The 21344-nt window shown below is 41.0% G+C and overlaps 1 protein-coding gene across 2 annotated transcripts in view; it reads right to left on the bottom strand.

Annotated features, from left to right (window-relative positions):
* The window catches only part of cnksr1 (connector enhancer of kinase suppressor of Ras 1), a 34839-nt gene that overhangs the window by 6175 nt on the left and 7320 nt on the right, over window positions 1-21344 (bottom strand). The window contains exons 4-17 of one of the 2 annotated variants that reach the window (XM_061843390.1): window positions 20955-21039; window positions 11079-11123; window positions 10878-10997; window positions 9516-9575; window positions 8455-8520; window positions 6676-6804; window positions 6302-6420; window positions 2388-2515; window positions 2095-2270; window positions 1981-2014; window positions 1714-1889; window positions 1326-1399; window positions 1158-1229; window positions 897-967 (exon numbers count right to left, since the gene is read on the bottom strand). In XM_061843390.1, the coding sequence (XP_061699374.1) occupies window positions 897-967; window positions 1158-1229; window positions 1326-1399; window positions 1714-1889; window positions 1981-2014; window positions 2095-2270; window positions 2388-2515; window positions 6302-6420; window positions 6676-6804; window positions 8455-8520; window positions 9516-9575; window positions 10878-10997; window positions 11079-11123; window positions 20955-21039 (1355 nt within the window). Of the gene's footprint in view, window positions 1-896; window positions 968-1157; window positions 1230-1325; window positions 1400-1713; window positions 1890-1980; window positions 2015-2094; window positions 2271-2387; window positions 2516-6301; window positions 6421-6675; window positions 6805-8454; window positions 8521-9515; window positions 9576-10877; window positions 10998-11078; window positions 11124-15952; window positions 16009-20954; window positions 21040-21344 lie in introns of those variants that run through there. The other variant, XM_061843391.1, reaches the window with a different exon arrangement.

Genomic DNA, 21344 nt, shown 5'->3' on the forward strand with positions numbered 1-21344 from the left:
AAAGGATATAATATTCAGGATAATGAGGCGGTTTAATATAACTCCATCGATTTCATTTTGAATGAAATTCAAAACTGAATCAACCTTTTCACACACTAATTGGAGTCAAATTTTATTCATGTATACACTATTTTTGTTTTGTTTAGGAATACAAGTTAATAATTGTAGTCTGACATTTTAATCAGCAAATAATATCCATGGAATAATCACATGCAGATAAAAAAAGAATGTTTCAGTGTGATCACAGCATTTAATAACTTTAACAGGAATAAGGAATTGTTTTGTTTCAGTAATGCAACTAAATAACTGTAATTTGACATTAATAGAAAAATCATAATGTGCTTTACTACTTTTTGTAAAACAGGAAGTATAATAATGCTATTGAAGCATCAAAAATATCATCCATCCATCCATTCATCCATTTTCTCTGCCACTTATCCTCACAAGGGTTGCGGGAGTGCTGGAGCCTATCCCAGCTGTCAACGGGCAGGAGGCGGGGTACACCCTGAACTGTTTGCCAGCCAATCACAGGGCACATAGAGACGGACAATAGCCGCACTCACGATCACACCTTGGGGCAATTTAGAGTGTTCAATTAATGTTGCCTGTTTTTGAGATGTGGGAGGAAACCGGAGTGCCCGGAGAAAACCCACACAGGCACGGGGAGAACATGCAAACTCCACACAGGCGGGATCGGGATCAAACCCGGGACCTCAGAAATGTGAGGCCAACGCTTTCCAATTGATACACCGTGCCGCCTCACAATTATCATTTGGGTTAATTAGCTTCTACATACGAGACAAATCAGGGCACAAATATAAAAAAACAATCTCAGCAATTCTGAATGAAATGCTCTACAACATTTAAAATCATAATTGGATTAAGCATGACGGTACCTTCTTCACTGTCTGGGCCCGGGCTCAGCTTCTTGTGCTTATTAATGGCCGTGATGAGGCAGTTAATCCACCTACGGAAAATAAGTGGGAAAAAAAATGTATTGAAAAACAAGCTCTTACTCAAGGTTTCACATATATTTGTCATAATGTTGTGTGTAAAAATAACTGCAGGGGGCAGTATGGACTAATATTTAAGAACTGACCTCTTTGGCTAAAGGAAATCTAAATTAAAGGGGGGGGGGGAGACTCAAATCAACTTACTTGCTCATGTCGCTGACATTGTCAGCTGCGAAGAAGAAGTTTTGAAATCGTTGATGGCACATTTTGAACACACTTTGGAACAATAACAAGAAGAGGAATCACACGGAAAAGTATTAGAATGAATCACGTTTAGGAAACACTCAACTTAACAAACACGTTTGTCCTTACTATTTCCTCTTGTGCTCGCCAGCGCTCTCGATGCTGTAACTGGCAACGTTGACCAAACCCTCCGCCTTCTCATCCTGGATAAGAGAGAATGTAAAGATGAGTCAAAATGGATGTTTGGACAGCAACAACAAGTAATTTACAGTTTCCAATTATTGCGCGTCTTTAAGGATGTGGCAGGAAGCCGGAATACCCGGAGAAAACCCACGCAGGCACGGGAGAACATGCAAACTTCACACATGCGGGGCCGGGATTTGAACCCCGGTCCTCAGAACTGTGAGGTAGTGCCTTGACTTGATGGAGCCAAAAGCAGGTCACTAAAACATTTCGGTGCAGCCGCACGGAGACATCAGCTTTAAAGGTTCCAGTTGCCATGACTGCCCCTTCGCACCTGTTGGCTGGTGTACCAGTAGAGCGACGGCCCCTTGAGGACGAACCAGAAGCGTTGCCACTTCTGGGCGATGAAAACGCTGCTCTCCTTCCTCTTCTTCCACAGCCAGCCGTCGCAGTCGGGCAGCACCAGCTCTCGGCAGGACACGCGGCGCCGACTGAGGGACGTCGTCATACCTGGGATGAGATGAGATTAAAGGATATGATCAGTTTAAGCGGCGTAAGTGGCGAGGAAACAGTTGTCGTCGGGGATCTTCTTCAAACGAACCTTTAATCGAACTCTTCTTTATCTCTTGTTGTACCTGACAATAAACCAGATATTGAGCCAATAGTCCAACATCTGTTAGCTTAATTTGAACCTCAGGTGTTGTCTTCTTCCTACCGTGTGGCCCACCATTTCAGGACAAGAACTGACACTCGCTCTCTCGTGGCTAAGTGCCTGCAGTGAAGAACTTTGACAGAATTCGAAGGGTGAAACGCTTATTGGCGACGACGTGGGGTCCCTTCTCTGGGTGGGGCCCGGGGAAAGTCTCAAACCAGCCAAACTTTCAAACTCTCCTGGAAAACGCAAATGGAGGGTGTTCAGGGAACATCAGAGAGGATCCAAGGGATCAACTTGTAAATTAATAACAAGTGAAGGACTTGATCGTTATTGGAAGAACGATCCTAGTGTACCTGAGACTGAAAGTGACGATGGAGCCCCCTCCGGAGGGAGCCGGCCTTCGAGCTCCTTGTCGGCAGACAGCTCTGACTCCTCCTGTCCCATGGGCTCCTCGATCACCTCTGGCCCTTGAACGGCTCTCCTGCACACCAAAATGTACACAAACGAACCTTACAAGACGTCAATGATAGTGTCGTGCTACACGTGGCTGATAAAAGATAAGAGCGAGAAAATGGATGGATGACCTTGAAGGTCAATGATGGATTAATCTGGGGTTAGAGCAGAATGCAGTGAACCCTGGCACAGTTCGGCATTTGAAAATTCATATATTTTATTTAACCTACCTCCATTATTCTCTGAAAACGTTCATTAGTTTTGCATCTGCGCTTGAGATGTCCCTTTTGTTAGGGGACCTTCAATGCACCTGGTGTGCATGAATGAAACAAAGTACTTTTCTGCATCTCTCCAAATGCACCAACTAATAATAGCGCTTATAATAATTTGCCAGAATTCTCTAAGTCTGAATATTGTTTTTAAATGCCCAAAAGTGAATTTCATGACAAAGTGCTCGTGCGAATATTTGTTAGTTTACAGCAGGGGTGCCCAGACTTTTTTACCCCAAGATCTACTTTTCAAGCAGCCAGCCTCTCCCAAGCTACCGACGACAAGGGAGGTGGAGGCTTGAGGGGGAGGGACGATGATGATGCTCCCAAACCATTTTAAGGTTAATGCTATGTTGCCTCCCAAATTAAAAATACAGAATTAGCTTTTTGTGCACTGCATTGTCTGTGATTTCATCCTGGATCAGGCTGTGCCAAGGTGGAATTTTAAAATTACCCACCATCTCATCCTGGACTTTCTACTTTGTCTTCAGACCAGACCTTTCCCACTTGTAAAAGAGAAAACCTCGTCCAGTTTAACTACTTTTTCTTCGATTGTTCACATACTCTGACAGTTATTGCATCTAAAAACAACAGCATTTCTTTTTTTAACTTTCTCCATTAATATTGAAAGTATACATAAGCAGCATGTCTAGCTCGTCTTCGCTTTACGTTGCCCAGACTGTGTTGCTAACTGGGCTGCGTAAGTACTGTAACGCAGTGATTTCCAACCTTTATAGAGCCAAGGCACATATTTTACAATTGAAAAATCCCACGGCACATCAACGAAAGAAAATATCACCAAAAAATGGATAGATTAATTACTGTATGTACATCCTGCCGTCAAATAGAAGAGGATTTTTTTTGTTCTGTCTGTCATTGTGCCTCACTGGCATAAATAGATAAATAAATATACATTATTTCTTGGAAATAAATGGGTTTTTTAGCTATTACATAAAACTGGATAACTTCCCACGGCACACCTGAAGAGCGCTCAAAGCACATTAATGTACCGCAGCACACTGTTTGGAAATCACTGCTGTAACATTTGTAATTATGAGTGGACATCTTTAAGAGCGGGGGGCGGGTGTAAGGTAAACTAGGAATGATGGAGTGTGGAAGAACAGCGGTTGTCATAGAAAGTTCCCAGTGGCTTCTTCATTTCATTTATTACAGTACTTATGTGAATTGTGCCATTGGATGTAACAACCAGTCATCCCTAACAAACTGAATAGATGCATGTTATATTTTTCATTTGCAATGGATTATTATTTTTTGCGCGAAATGCAGAATATCTGCCAAGAGACTGCATCAGCGATGTAGAATAGCACACTCGTGCAGTGTAGAGCGTACATTGGCTGACGTCTTTTTTTTTTTTTTTTTTTTTGGCAGTCCGTCTTGCAATCGACCAAGACTGCCTCGCGATCGATTGACGCATTCAGCACCCCCTAGTTTATGCTAGCTTGTTAAAACTAATTCTATCGATGAGCCACATGTCAAGGTGCTTTGTTTTTATTGAATACTGTAGTTTACAACTCCTAAATACAGTTGTTTATGAAAAAATGGGCTTAGGATTGTGTACAAGCTAGATGCATGGTGTTGGCGCTTTATGATCTGTTCCATTTGAAGCACTGTGTTACCAACTTTTGGCATCCCGACACAAGACAAGACAAAGCCCTTTTAGGGAGGTCATCAATTACTCGCAGATTTTTGGTATTTGCAACAGGGCTCGGTCCCTATAGCTCACGAACAGCGAGGGTTGGTTGCCAATCACGTGTCAAATGGAGCGAGCACATACAGAGAACCTTTCACTGTATCCTGGAATTGGTTAAAATCATCAATAAAGAGTTTTAGAAATAATCAATAACGTGTGTTGTAAAATGAAATGTCGAACTTCGCTCAGCAGTAAAGTTAACATGCTGTTCTTCCAGAAAGATTATTCCTCCCCTGGGTGTTTCATCCCTCCTTCTACATCCATTTATCAGGGCCCATCTGTTCTTCATCACCTCTCACCGTCTCCTCTAGCCATCTCCATCACTCTCTTTCCTCCTCGGAATCTTTTCTGCATGTATCGCAAACTCCCTCAACTATTTATCTTCTTACTCATGTCTTCCAGTCCTCTCACTCCCCATCAGTCGTGGCCCGTGGGTGTGCAGAGTGGAATTTATGGGATTTGCACTCTTGTTTCACCTACTGTGCCCTGGCAGATTAATGACGTTAAAGTGTTGCTAGGAGGTTCCGTTCTAACAATACTAGCATCGACTGTCTCCAAGCTGACATAACTGAGGTATAAAAACATCAAGTAGCAAACACCTAGAAGCCAGCTGTCTCAAATAGCTACTCACAACATAGCCTAGCTTTGTAATACATGATCAGATGGATGGTAATTTACCGTAATTTCCGGCCTATGAACCATTACTTTTTTCCACATGCTTTCAAACCTGCGGTTTATGCAGTGATGCGAATAATTTGTGATTTTTTTTTTTTAACGGCCGCAAGGGGCCACTCGAGCGGGAAAGCTAAGAGTGAGACTGGTGGAATATATGTGCCGGGGAAGTGACTTTTACCGGTCCAGCCCTGATAGCACTGCGCTAGCGTGTTACTGACGTGTTTTAGTGTTTTTTACCGATATGTTGTTTTTTTTAACCGGCCCCGTTAGCGCTAGCGCTAGCATTAGCACGGCGGTAGCGTTAGTGTGGCGGGGCTAGCGTTAAACTCTCTGTGTACTGTCTTTGTAAATATCTCGTGTTTCAATGTGGGTTACAATGTGGGCATTTGGGATTTCCTTTACAAATGTACTGGGTGAGGCTTATAACTAGCTGCGCTCTGTAGGTGGAGAATTACGGTAATTAGCTTTTTTGAAACAACATTGTAACCAAATTGTAGGACAATGTACTCCCGCATAGTCACCAGTCGTCACTTGTCAATTCGCAGATCAGCCGTTATTTGTTCAAAAAGCTGTTTTGAACATTATTGCTTTGCCACCATTTGGGGGCCAAGTAACTGTGTTGACGTTTGGGGTGGGGGGTGGGGGGGTTTGGGTGGCCCTCATAGTTTTGTATAGTAGAAGGCCACGGCCTTGTGTAGGAGAAAAAAAAAAGAGTTTTCCCACCATCATGCGGCATCTATAGGCAATTACAAACTTTTCGATAGACCTCAATAACTCGTGGCAGACCGTTTTTTCATTCTGACTGAAATAATTCCAATTGAAGATCAACTGTGATTAGGTGACAGTTGAGTGTCCAAGGGAAACGAAAATCATAATTAAATTGACATCCCTCTTCGCCAATGAGATGCCAGGAAGATGTAAATTGCAAAAGCCGATGGGAGAGCAGCTCTATCGCGCCACACAAATCAAGATACAAGGTGTTTACGTTCAGTGGAATTTGGGGGATGTGAATCCAGCGTCTGTTTTTTCCTTTCATATCTTGAATTTTCTTTCATAACTAGAGACAAAATTTTTCCGAGGAGGTGTTTCGTAACCTGAATTTTTTTTGTTACTAGAGACATTCGTAAGTAGAGGTAGCACTGTATCATTAAGACGTTACCTGAAAGACAGTGACCGGACAGAAGCTGCGACCCTCTCGAAGATGGAGTGCCTTGGATTATCCTCTTCTCCTTCTTCAACCTCTTCTTCAGAGCTCTCCTCTTTATAGTAATCCTCCTCCTTCGGAACGGATAAGGTTATCAGCACAAACACAAACATCTGAGCTGTGAGTGAATGTTTGTTACTGTTGCAAAGTCTTGACGTAACCACCACAACAGTGCAGTTTGTGAGCTACCGAGTTAGTGACAGAAATCTAAATGGGAATTTCCTAGACTGGACACTACAGTTTGTGTAGGGGTTGCATATTTTAACCGCAGCAACAAATTACATTCGGAGCACAAGTGAATGATTAGCGTGGTTGAGTCCTTCAATAACCTGCGCAGACAAGAAGTGCTGGCCCGGAACTCTGCGATACAGCGAGCCGGAAGACCTCTTCAGGACCAGAGTGACGCCACTGGGATTCTCCCGTAACTTCTTCACAAGGTTAGCCCGGCTCCAGCCCACCTAATGTAATAACAACACACACACACACACGTGCTGTCACACGGATTCTACAATAACGACTCATTATTCTTTACAATAACGCATCAGTGCAGTAACTGAAGATCAGGAATTTGACACAAAACTGAGCGAAAGCAGGATATTTCTGTGTGCTCTTTCAGTCGGTGACAGGGCATCTCCATCTGGCGGAAAATAACACCTAATGCATTAAGATGCAGAACTTATGTCCGTTTGACTTTTATATGGAATGCAGCGGAAGCACTACCGTATTTTCCGCACTATAAGGCGCACCTAAAAGCCTTTAATTTTCTCAAAGGCACACGGTGCGCCTTATATGTGGATCAATATTGAGCCTTTAGTGCAGCTCCATCTAATGGATGCATAACATAACCCCAGCCTCTACAGTAGCGTCTATACTATGCGCCTTACAAGGCGGTGCGCCTTATATATAAAAAATATTTTAAAATAGGCCATTCATTGAATCTGTGCCTTATAGTGTGGAAAATACGGTATATTGCTTACAGTATGTCTGGTGTCAATTTCACACCTGTGTCCTGGACTATAGTGTTCCCTTACAAAGAGGTAATACCTGCCCAAAGAGTCTCTATGACAACTAGAATACCATCTGAAAAAGTGAAAAGCCTGGTAGACTTTTCCCTCAACCTCCCCCATGGAAATCAGTTGGAAAAGATGAATTTATTGCAAGTCTTTACCCAGGTATTATATTGCCGCATTGGGGCAGAAACACAACATACAGAATTGATCCACTTTGAGGATTTACACACAATCCAACAAAAACAACTTCGACTGCAGACGGTAGCTTCTTTTCCACAGTGCGTCAGAGCCGTAACAGAAGATCCTTTAGTTTATCTACCCTAGGCAAAATATTTTTGGCTAGTTTCATAGGATTAAATGTGCCCATGTGTTTGTTTGTTTTTTTTTTTTTAATTAAAGTTAAGGCCGCTATTTTCTGCATGGGATGTGACCGACTTGCATTTTCTTTTTGTCCTTTGTCATTAAAATTCAGACTGTCTGAATATCTTTTTTTTACAGTTGTATAACATCCATCCATTATCTTAGCTGCTTATCCTCACGAGGGTCGCGAGAGTGCTGGATCCTATCCCAGCTGTCAACAGGCAGGAGGCAGGGTACACCCTGAATTGGTTGCCAGCCAATCGCAGGGCACGTCGAGACAAACGGCCACACTCACAATCACACCTAGGGGCAATTTAGTGTCCAATTAATGTTGTATGTTTTTGGGATGTGGGAGGAAACCAGATTGCCCGGACCAGAGAAAACCCAGGCAGGCACAGGGAGAACATGCAAACTCCACACAGGCAGGTCCAGGATCCAACCCGGGACCTCAGAACTGTGAGGCCAATGCTGAAGCACCGTTGTATAACAGTTAAAAAGTGTACCATGCATCTGTAAGTTATTACACTTCACATTATGCCTTTTGGTTATTGGGTCGTCATTAAGACTGAGTGCGTTATCGTTTTTAGATTTTTACTAACATCGGTGGTGAATTCCTTTTTACGCTCTTATCCAGTAAAGAATGTTTTAAGTGTCATTTTAAACAATGCCTCCAAACATCAGGCTTTATGATTGATTATTCCTCTTTTAGTGTTTGCATTTCCTATGAGCAAAACTCACCACAATCTGGTTGTTGACTTTGATCACTTCATCTCCAGCTAAGATCTTTGCAACGTCATTTGATGGCTAAAAAAAAAAAAGGTACATGAGGACAACCTAAGTGGCATGAGGAGGTAGTAGAGAAAGTTCCAGAGTGGGGAGACAGGATATAAATTGTTTTCTGATGTGACACCAGAGTGTAAAGATTATACAGTATATCACAACAGTTCATCTCAGTTTTGTTAGTAATATACACATTTATTATTTCGCTTTTAAAGCCGTATTCAAAAAAGTCAAAGCGTAGTAAATTTATGAGCTACTTCATGTTCCAGTTTTTGACCTTCGGCTTAGGAGATCCAGCTGTCCTTGTACCAGCTGATGATCACGACCCCAAGCCCTCAATCACTCCCTTGTTAACTTTACAGGCTCAATTAGCTTTGGTCTGCTGTGAAAACAAACCCACAGATTCTCCATGATTTCCATCACTTTCTAAGAAAGTTAACATCTGCTCGTAGAAATTAATAAAAAGATGGAACCGCAGTACAAAGTTCTGCATTGTGACGCGGAGTGTAAAGTTGAAACTGTGGAAACTACAGTACGTATCGCATATCTGGAGGTCTTAACGTGCCCTGAAACGCCACAATTTTCAACCACATGGATCGCGGCAAAATGTATGTTTTTTGGATGGTGAATATGAACACCCAAGACAATGTTGAAATGATGGGCTTTTTTTTTCCTTTTGTCTGTCATTTCCAAAAGTGTGGTACCTTTACTACGTCAGTAACTCTCCCTCGTTGACAAACCTTTCATTGTTTGTGGTCAAAAATGTTGATTTTGTTTAATTTTGTTTCTTCTTTACAGTGGCTAACTTTAACTTACTATACCATATAGTACAAATGTAGTTTCAACAGCAAATAAAGTGAATGCTAACAGTGTAGGACAAATGTATTTAAGTTTAGTGCTTTCACTCGCTTCTCTCCAAAATTCATCTTTTTTTTTGTTAAGAAGTGGAAATGAATGAGAACTGAAGGTTTTTAAAGATTGTTGATATGGTGTGATATAAATTGCTGAGACAGTCTGACCTCTGCTGCCGTTCCGGTCACATAGTGGTTACTGGAGCCGATGGATGTTATCTCGATGCCCTGAGACAGACAAAGACAATGAGGGGGGGAAATAAAACTCTCTCAAACACACACAGACACAAACAGCTAAAGAAAGACGGCGCAGTCAAAACACACACCACACACATGCAGCCGCATTGTTCTTTCATCAGTATATTGACGGCTGGCTCGGTAATTAGCCACAAGGTCGCTCTGATTCATTACATTCAACCATAAGAGCAAACAAATTTCACTCCCAGAGACACAATCGATATGTTTCACATGGCTACGCAAAGGAGATTTGCATTCATTGCCAAATTTTTGTCGCTAAAAGAGGAATCTTTATTGCAATAATATCCAGAAATTTCCTCACTTTTGTACATTGGTTGAAAATCCCTCCATCCGGCCATTCATTTTCTTAGCCGCTTATCCTCACGAGGGTCGTGGGGAGTGCTGGAGCCTATCCCAGCTGTTAACGAGCAGTAGGCGGGGTACACCCTGAACTGGTCGCCAGCCAATCGCAGGGCACATTGAGACAAACAGTCGCACTCACAATCACACCTAGGGGCAATTTAGAGTGTCCCATTAATGTTGCATGTTTTTGGGATGTGGGAGGAAACCGGAGTGCCCGGAGGAATCCCACGCAGGCACGGGGAAAACATGCAAATTCCACACAGGCGGGGAAGGGATTGAAACCCGGGACCTCTGAACCCGTTCATCTGTGCTTTAGTCATAGAAAGCTAATAATTTTTCTTTATTCAGATGTGAAAACAAAGAAAATGTCAAAATCCTTCAGATAAGCTGCCGCCGAATGTCAAATGGTGTAAAATTAACATTGTGTTTACAGTATGTTTACATCAAACCCAAAATGAAATTAAAATAAAAAGTATTTTTGTCAAATGAAGAGCGGAAAGTCTGAATATGTATGATGCAGATTACAAAGAGCAATCAAGAGTGATTATGATGATTATGCAGCAGGAAAGCCTGTCACTGAGCAAGAAGGGAAGGAAAAGTGAACCGAATGGAATTGTTCCTTTGAATCGGAAAATGATGCGAGAGTAAGATGCTAAAAGAGGCAAATAAGCCAAAAGGAGGTAAAAAAAAAAATCGCTACTTTGAGTGCATCAGATGCAGCGCGGTGTATTGTTCATCGGGTTTCATAAGACATGAACAACCTTGAGGGAGAGAAAAGAAGCAGGTGATGACGTAAACCAATGTTAAAAGCACATGAAAAAAAAGAGATTTAGCAGTGAAGAGAAATAAAAGTTTGGTGTCTTTGAAGGTCAGCATGATGGAAAATTTCAGTTGGGTACAGATAATAATCATCATAATCATAAAAATTACCAGCTGATCTCCTGGTGAAGCGGGGACCAGGTCGACGCTCTCCAGCTGTGTGGTATTGGTGAGCACAGCTTCCGGGCTGCAGGTCAGGATCTCGTCACACACAACCACCAATTGACGGCACTTTACACACAAAAAAAAAAAAAGAATATAAAAATTAAAAAAAAAAGTGGGATGAAGTAGGACAAATTTGAAGCAACTTACCACAGAGATGATGTCCTTCTCCTTCTCGTAGACACTCGTTCGTTTCTGTGGGACGGGTAAAATGTCACGGTCAATGTGGGTGTCATTTAATGTTGCTGACTGATATTGATAATGATATTGATTGGTAGTGTTTTGCGGAAATGGGGCGATCGGACAAAAAAAAAAAAAAGGTCATTTCCTGTTCACCCCCATGAATCAGTCACAGCTGGTTCAAAGCCTGGGGGCAGGGCTATTGTCAGTGCCTAATGCTTTGCTGTCTTGAGACACCAGTTTAATTCATTCAAACATGATCTGTGATATTCAAAATTCGGTATTCACCGATTATTTGGATCGAACCTATCCTCTCCACTCTCCCCACTTTTTTAATAACATTACTGCAATGGCACCATCTGAAATTTGGCACTCGGGAAGCAATTTAAAGTGCATTGAGGAGTTTCATTGAAACAAAATTTGTATTTGCTGCCATTTTTGGTATCTATAAGAAATACAAAATCTTTTGGGGGGCATCGAATACTCAAAGATTTTGGCTATTGGCGGCAGGGCGCAGTCCATTCATGCCGCACTCTCCACTTCCACCCCCCAGCAAAAAAATGCTTTTTTATCATTATGTGGTAGAAATCAAGGAGGGGTCTAAAATTTTCATCGTAGGTCCATGTCCACTGTGAGAGAGATAATCTAAAAAGAAAAATCCATAAATCACAATGTACGATGATTTTTTTTACGATTTATTTGTCTTGATAAAGCTGCAAATAAGTATTTGAACACCTGAGAAAACCAACGTTAATATTTGGTACCGTAGCCTTTGTTTGCAATTACACAGGTCAAACATTTCCTGTAATTGTTCACCAGGTTTGCACACACGGCAGGAGGGATTTTGGCCTACGCCTCCACACAGATCTTCTCTAGATAAGACAGGTTTCTGTGCTGATGCTGAGAAACACAGAGTTTCAGCTCCCTTCAAAGATTTTCTATTGGATTGAATCTCACAATACGTGGCCGCGGTCATCCTCTCTTTAATACAGTGCAGTCGTCCTGTCCCATGTGCAGAAAAACACCCCCAAAGCATGATGCTACCACCCCCATGCATCACAGTAGGGATGGTGTTCTTGGGATAGAACTGATCACTCGTCTTCCTCCAAACACGGTTCGTGGAATTATGACCGAAAAGTCCCATTTTGGTCTCATGTGACCACAAAACTTTCTCCCATGACTCCTCTGCATCATCCAAATGGTCATTGGCAAACTTAAGACTGGTCTTGACATGTGTTGGTTTAAGCAGGGGAACCTTCCGTGCCATGCATGATTTCAAAGGCGGACTAACAGGTCTTTGAGGGTCAGAATTGATGCTGGTAGACAGGTGTTCAAATACTTATTTGCAGCTGTTTCACACAAATGAATCGTTAAAAAAATCATACATTGTGATTTCTGGATTTTTCCTTCTCGATTATCTTTCTCACAGTGAACATGCACCTACAATGAACATTTCAGACCACTTCATGATTTTATAAGTGGGAGAACTTGCAAAATAGTAAGGTGTTCAAATACTTATTTTCTTCACTGTACCACCCAATTGATAAACTCTCAAGTGCAACAGCCTCCCTTTACTAAGCTCTTTCGCGAGCCCCTTATGAAGTGTTGATTACATAAGCGTTTGTGAAGGGCAACTAATCTCTGTAAAATTGCAACAAAGCATCCACAGTAGCAGGATTGCTTTTTAAAACGAATTACCCACTTCAGTAGGAGCTATGACGGCCAGAGGTACTACTTTTTTTTCCCCCCCAGCATTTCAACACTGAACATAACAACATTCACACCTGCGACCGAAGATTACGAGGTTTTTCTTTCTCTCACATCACATCCACCACGTGAGGAAATGACATGACTGCGGCCAGAGGTTCATTCGAAAAAGATGCTGTTCTCACATCGACACTGACCAGAACTAATGAGAGCTTGCAGCATGTTACCACAATACTAATTTTGCTTTTTTTTCCTCCGGGAGACTGCAATCATTTGACACGACTCAAGGTTCAACAATAAAACATGTATCAGAGTGAGACTAGCAAAACCAAGGCCCTAAACGTCCCCTTTTAGCCCAAGTCAGTAAATTATTAAACAGATGAATCACATTACACCAACGCGACGCAATGGTACTCGTTTTAATCGAGTTTGGAGGAGAATTCTACTTAACAAAAGTGCGGCTTACTATACCAAAAAAGGTACTACATCAGTGACTCATATTTGAAAAATGTACGGATGTGGTCAGTCATGCCCGCAGATATAAAGTTACGACTGTGGTCCACCAGTCATGCCCGCAGATGTAAAGTTGCGGGTGTGTGTTCTGTTTGTAATTATGAGTGTACCCCTTTAAGAGTGAAGGGGGCGGTGTCGGGTAAACTAGGGAGTAGAAGTAGGCTGAGCAGAGACCGTGTGCTTCTGTGTTTAAAAAAAAAAAAAAAAAGACGTCAGCCTTTGGTTCACCGAGCTGGATCGGTTTTCATGTGCGTTGAGAGTGTGCCGCAAGTGCGCGATTGCGCAGTGGTGCATCTTAGAGGGAAGATTGGTCAAGACTACACAAAATAAGCGACGTCTTTCAATATCTATGCATTTATACTCATGGCAAATTTTACGCGCGTGATTTTTCATGCTCGACTGTGCAGATTTGCGAGTGCGATGGCGCGTACGCGCCCGTCAAATCACTCCTACATTATACAAAACTATAACTTTTTTTTACACTAATTTAGTAGGAAATGGGGCAAAAATAATTCAGTTTGACTATTTACAAAAAGATAAACCATTGTTCATTCTTCAAGGCACAACAAAAAAACAGTAATGCACAGTAACTAATATATTTGTCCAAAGGAACACAATTTTGTCATATATAAAAAAAAAAAATCATTAAGCCCTTCCCACCCCCCCCCCTTTCATTTACATTTTTAGCTAAAAAAAAATGAACCCCAACCATCCATTTTCCAAGCCTCACAAGGGTCACAGGAGTGCTAGAGCTTTTGCCAGTTTTCTTTTGTCATATTTTTTAAACAGTTTTATCATAATTATATTCCTATTTACTAAATATATGTAGGCTAATTTTGCTGTCTCTCAGTTACAAATACTGTAAATAAACAACTGTAAATGAGTAATGTAAATTCTGTGCCCGAAGCTGCCGTAAGGAACAAGGAACCATCCATATTTATTTTCTTGATCAAGGTCTCCTCTGATGTTGTGTTTAAGGGATTGACTATGCTATGTTGGGTTGTGTCTGTGTATGCCTTCGGCCCAAAGCTGATCTATCTCTGGTTGTCAAGGAAACAAAGTCAAGCTATTATGTGGGAGTCACGTTCCAGGAAAATAAGGCAACGCACGGTCACAAAAAGACAAAAGGATTCATTTTAAAACACTCAAGATTTATCGATTTTTTTTTTCCTTGCTTTATAGTCCAAAACCGTGTCATACGCCTCCATTCTGCATGCGAGAGCAAGTTTACATTCATCAAATGTTTTGTATTTGCCAGCAGGTCAACAGCCTGCTATAAAAAGACTCCCGCTTCCACCAGCTTCTCGTTTTTCCGCATCACCGTTTTGCTTACCCTCTACAATTCCACTTTCAAACCTTGAATGAATTATTTTAAGAAATAAACAAAAATGTTCGAAATATCGAAAAGCTGAACTTTGCTAAAGCATCAACGAGCAATGTCTTGTTTTTGCTCCCACGCTCCCCTTACTGTTTGAAAGTATATTGACAAGTGTAATTTTAAACGCTCATTCTGAAACTCCCTAAGATGCCACAAAATGTAGCCAAAGCACACAAAAAAACCAACAAAAAACATCACACTTACATTCGCACGTATGGTCACCTTAGTCTTCACTTAATCTAACGTTAATGCTTTCGAAATGGGAGAGGTCGCCAGCGTATCCGCAAAACATCATCACATCACACTATCAGATCCATATAGCGCTAAATTTAACACCTCCAATTCTACTTTTGAGCCAACTTTCAGTTTCAAAGTTCACAAAACCTTCAACCTTGCCTGTGCTTTACCTTACTGGGTGAGCAAGTTCAACGCAGTCCGAGCTCAAACCACAGCAGCAGACTTGAGTGCAGTGACGAGACGCCTTACGTGCAACGAACACCAGCTGACTTCTTATCACAGCGGGCCTCGGGCTGACGGGAGGCTACGCAACACACGCACTTGACTAAACACGAAATAAGAGTCCTTTCTTTGGTATCAAGCATGAGAAGCAGCTCTCCTAAGAGCCGTGACTGATGAAATGCTGCGTTACTGATGTGACGTGTTTGTAAAGCGTATATGAACACCCGGGCCAGCTGTAATGTTATTCACTCATACAGATAAGACACAACAAGTACGTGTGTGGATGTGAATGAATGCACACTCGTTGTACTCTTATAGTGAAGCGATGACAGCTACAAGACTTCATGAGATTTATCCCGTCTGCCGCTGCTATGACGTCGACGTGCAAGCTTGATGAACAGCTGTGAATGTAGCATTTTTCAACAGTCAATTAAATAATAAAATGGTGCCTGGATTCATGAGTTGAATCCATTCCGTGACCACACGCATAACTTCAAGCGCTCGTATCTTGAATCAGCTATTCCCACTGAAATGAATACAAATGTCTTTAATTCGTTCTATTTTCACACCAAAAAAACTCCCATCAGAGGTTTTTGGAATGTATGTAAAATACCTTGTACGTTATATTTAGAAAAAATGCAATAACACAATTTTGTGAATCCTGATTTCATCACTCATTGCCGAGAATAATAATAAAAACAGAAATCATAATACATGAGGTGGCACGGTGGTTTAGCTAGTAAAACGTTGGCCTCACAATTCTGAGGTCCAGTGTTCAATCCCGTACCTGCCTGTGTGGAGTTTGCATGTTCTCCCTGTGCCTGCGCAGGTTTTCTCCGGGCACTCCGCTTTCCTCCCGCATCACAAAAAAAATGCAATATTAATTGAACACTCTAAATTTCCCCTAGGTGTGATTGTGAGTGTGGCTGTTTGTCTCTATATGCCCTGCAATTGGCTGGCAACCAGTTCAGGATGTACCCCGCCTCCTGCCCGTTGACAGCTGGGATAGGCTCTAGCACTCCCCGCGACCCTTGTGAGGATAAGCGGCTAAAAAATGGATGGAAAATACATGGAGAAGAGTTAAGACCACATAAGTTACTCAGTAAGCTATAATAAGTCATTTTTTGCAAAAGATAAAGGATAGATTATCTGTTAGTAGTCATATTGTTTTCTTTCATGTATTGCTGCACTGTTTGGATTCAAACATCAAGTTGCTTAAAAGGGTTGTAACCATGGCAAGATTTATGCTATTTTGGTTAGCCTGGGTTGTGACATTTTGCATTGTGCATTAACCTTAAGATGGCAGACTTTCTTAAGTTATGTGTACTGATTAAATACATTAATCATTAGTTTGACATTAAATCTTGAACTGTAAACTGTAATAAGCAGCTTCAACACACTTCCGCTATTAATGAAAAACTCATGACAAAAACACAGAAACACACACACACAGCTGTACAAAAAAGCCAAAGCAAAAAAAAAAGAAAAAAGAAAAATGATCATTCTTCCTATGAAAATTGCAAACCAAATTGACAAATCTGATATTGAAACCTGAAAAAAAGGAAGCGCATAAATTATCTAAAACATGAGCATACAAAAACATACACGCAGTCCCAAGAATCCAAAACAGGAAGTGGGTGAACAATAGCTTGGCATTATAATGTACTGTGACTTATCAATGAGTTCTGATCTCACTTTTAGTGCACTTCCAACATGCGTGTGGAAAACATCCTCTGAGTCAGCTCCATTTCACTCATGCTCCTATTTTTGACAACAGATATATTCCTTTTTTTTTTTTTTATGTTTCACCTCCTTGTCAGCTGCATCATCATTTTCACAGCTGATGCAGTGAGAAGGAATCGAATGAATCAGCAGTGACAACTTCCTGGGTGACCACATCAGCAACATCCAGGTTTTAAATATTATCTGTAAACATTTTTTCCATTTTGTAAATTTCAAACTGAAACTCCAGGGGAGCTCGAGTCTATGGCAGCCCACTTTAGTAGTCGGGGTACCACTTTGACTGGTCGCCAGTCAATCATAGAGCCACAAGGCCAAACAACCAAACCATTTATATCTGTGTACAATTTTGCAAACCCCACACAGAAAACCCAAGCCTTTGAGATTCTAACCAACAACCTCTGACTGTGAAGCCGAAGTGTTATCCTGAATTAATCCCGTGAAATTTGATAACCACATTTAGTACGGAAACGGACCCCTGCCTCTGTATAAGACTGAGGACTGAACAATTCTGCCTGCACAATCAAGAAAAAAAAAATAACGACAAATGTGTTGTGAAATATAATGCTTTCATATTATTATGCATCCATTCATTTTCTATACCTCTTCAGTGTTACAAGGAAATAACTTCAGGTGAAAGGACGACTACAAATTGACCCGTTAAAAAAAAAAAAAAACTATTCTGCTGGCCTCATTTTTGTTCTTGTCTTCTTTTTATTACACCGGTAGTTGTCTTCATTATTTTTTTAATTTGCAAACATCCATAAACGGTAGACTAATAGAATATTACAAATAGATAAACGTGATAAATGCACAGACTATAAAAGGGATTTTCCAATACTTACAAAAATCGTATTGAATTCTATTAATATCCATATCTATAGTAATATCTATATTAATTTATTATTAATATATAATATTCTAATATTCTTTTTATTTGTACTCTAGTATGTAGGGTTCTTCAAATTTTAATACAACTACTGTGACAAACACTGGAACATTAAAACTGCACTTAAATATAGGAACATTTAAAAATCCTAATGATTCAATTAAAATGTATTGCACGTATTAGTTAAAAATCTAAATATTGTAAATGTTTGAAGACAAACAGATCATAAGCAGATGTATTATACTTGGAAGTTCAATCCAACAGAACTCTACTTAACAAACGCAATTTAAAAATAAGTTTAAGTGAGTGAAACCTTATCAATAATTTCAACATTTCATTTTCTGTTTGTTTTGCGTACCCGAGGAGCCCACGTACCGCAAGTGGAACTAGTGCCGCATTTTGAGCACCTCAGATCTCCAGTACCTATTGCAAAAGCAGAGCATTATCCATTCAGAGAGATCATAACAGTACCTACTGTGCCGGGCGGCAGTCCAGATCACGACATCAGGGCCTATATTTAAACCCTTCTAAAATCAGATGATCTTCCAATCGACAGTCTTCTCTGTGCACTCTCTTTTATTGTTTGGTCCGAAGGCCTGTCAGGCCCAAATGTCCCACATTAATAGTCTCTGCTTCCTGCTGCTGTGTTCACTATAACACACTCCCAAGGGAGTCAAAAGTCACGAAGCAGTCACTGTATAATCCCTCCTTCGGGTCCTCCTCCTCCTTTGACATTGTCAATAATAAGTCACTGGCTCGCTCCCTCCACCGTGAGGTGCAACAATACATCAGAGCTCCACCTATCTGCTTTCCGTTTGACAGTCATCTTTTAAAGACCTCAGTGTCTAATTTTTCCCCCGCGCCCTGAAAAACAAGGCCCCCTTTCACAGTCACGTGTCTGCCGTCCAGCCCTTCTCGGTCTCCTTAGTCTTCAAGGAACAAGAGCCTACAAATATGCCAGGAATGCTGAGATAACGCATGTGAGGTGGGTTTAAAAAAAAAAAAAAAAACAGGGGGAGGTGGAGGGAGCATGTGCTCCTGTGTGGTTTCAACAGGTTTTAGTTCCTCTACAGGGAGGTGTAAAGAAAAAAAAGTTTTCATCTTTGAAAATATAAAAAAAAGATCATTTTTTTCTGTCATGCATGCAAGAGTAGTGGAAAATAATCATTAACTGGCATGCTGCGCAACAGGACAAACAAGTAGAATGACCTTTTTCCCCCTATTCGGGGGGATAGGGACAGAGATCAGCCAGGAATAGTGTAAGATGACAACCCCCCCTAAAAAGTTATAATGGCCCAAAAAATAATTGTTTCAACCATGATTATACCAAAAATAATGATCGCAAACAGTTGAATATCATTTAAAATACGTTTTACAACACTACAGTAATTTCTCGAGTATAATGCGTCGTGATGTATAATGCGCACCCCCAAAGTTGACCAAAAAAAAAAATAAAAAATAAAAAATCACGAAAATCCTTCTACCAATGTACAATACGCACCACCAATTTGCTGCTACCCATATGCTCAAAATATTGGGAGTTATCTGTTTTTATATTTTGTTAAGTTTGCACTAGTATTGTTTTCAAAAAACTGTCCGTACAACAATCAATAATAATAATAATTGTGCACGTGCTGATGTAGCCGTAATCTAATCTCGGGAAACGCTCAGGACACGCTTGTCCTGGCCCCTGTAATTGTCAGAACAGAATCCCTCAACCAAGTAAAATAAATGCTCAACGATGGCATAACATTTTATTAATACTTCTGATAACAAATACTAGAGTCCGTTTTTTTTAATGTGCCCATGATGCTCTTATTACGTAGTTTGTGCTCACGTTGTTTTGAGAGCCACCTGAAGCCATTGAGGCGAGCTATCATTGTTTCGGACTGCCACTCTACTTCCAGGTTGGCGACGACATCGGCGCAAGTGATGACACATTTCTTTTAAAAGCAGCTGCACAACAAGCCGTTGTGGTTGACATTATTTTGTCTTGATTTAAGTTAAAACAAACTCACGGGCGGTCGTTTCTGATCTTTAGTGCCGTAGCAACAAACATGCTACACTAACGATCGTAAAATGCAAGCTCCCCGAGGAGGTCATAGAGTTCAGGTTGGGGGCGCACATTACTGCAATAAATATAAATGTGTAACTTAAGACATCGAATATCATATTGAAATGTATATGTATACCTTTTTTTCTTTTACCACTCTATGTACTTGTATACAACAATACAATGTGATTTTATTTTTTTATTTTTCATCCATACCTAAATATAATGCGCTCTATTAACTTTTTGAAAATATTTTTGGAAAAACGTGCACATTTTTTTTCGAGAAATTACAGTAAGCTTGAAAATAAACACCTTGTTTGATTTGGGGGAAAAAATGAGCTTCCGTACAAGTACTGTCCACTAACAACACAAACTTGAGCGCCTTCCCGACATAAAAAGCTTGTCTTTCAGACTGAACGTCTAAAGAGTGCCAGACTAAAGACTAAACTCACTTCAACGCACTTCCTTGACACCAATATATATCTAAACAGGGGTTTGGCAGCATCTTGTTGCATTTATCTGTTAACATTTGGGGAAAGATTCCAGAGCAAAAGAATGAAAATAGCTGAAATCGTGAACAGCCAACAGGACCCCCGAGGGGCATTACTGTAAAATAAATACACCGAGGCAGCATGCTGGACTAGTTCTCCGCACGTTTGCCTCAAAGTCCCCGGATTTATATCTCTCCTGCAGCCTTCCTGCGTGGAGTTTGTATGTTCTCCCTTTGCTTGTGTTTTTTTTCTGGGTGTTTCCGACCACATTCCAAAAACCTGCATGTTATGTTTAGTGAAAACTAAAAATTGTTTCTTTAGTTTGTGTCTATTGTTGTTCGTGTATACCTGGAGGTCCCATAAAACACAATTGTGATGTGAGAAATCATCAGTTGGGTTGTGACAAATGATCAACTCCACATATGATTGCACTATGAGATTTATCTCAATAAAGGTTGGGAAACGTTCTATGCAGTATGCGCACTGCGATTGGCTGGTGAATAGTAACAGGGTGCACGTGCCTCTTGCCAAAAATCAGATGGGATTGGCTCCCGCTCAACTGCAACCTTAATGAGGACAAGTGTTATAGGAAATGGGGTGATGGTTAAAGACCAACCTTTTGCACAATCGCCCCCAGTTCTTTGCACTGGTTGAAGATTTTCTTGCTGGTCGTACGTTCGCTAAGCTGGGAGAGCTGATACCTGACAAAACAAGGAGTACTTCATCATGATAGCATAACAGTACTTAAAAACAGTGGAAACGCTAAAGTTGAGTTGTGAAATACCGAAATTTCCGGCCTATAAACTGCAACATTTTTCACATGCTTTCAACCCTGTGGCTTAGGCGGTGATGTTGCTAATTTGTGCATTTTTCTCTAGGGGGCACTCGAACCGAAAAGGTAAAAGTGAGACCGGTGGAATATATGTGCCGAGGAAGCGACTTTTACCGGTTTTGTTTAGTTTTTTTACCGGTCCTGTTGGCGCTGCACTAGTGTACCGCTGTGCTA

This window comes from Syngnathoides biaculeatus, chromosome 15 (genome assembly GCF_019802595.1).
Source record: "Syngnathoides biaculeatus isolate LvHL_M chromosome 15, ASM1980259v1, whole genome shotgun sequence".
Lineage (NCBI taxonomy): Eukaryota > Metazoa > Chordata > Actinopteri > Syngnathiformes > Syngnathidae > Syngnathoides > Syngnathoides biaculeatus.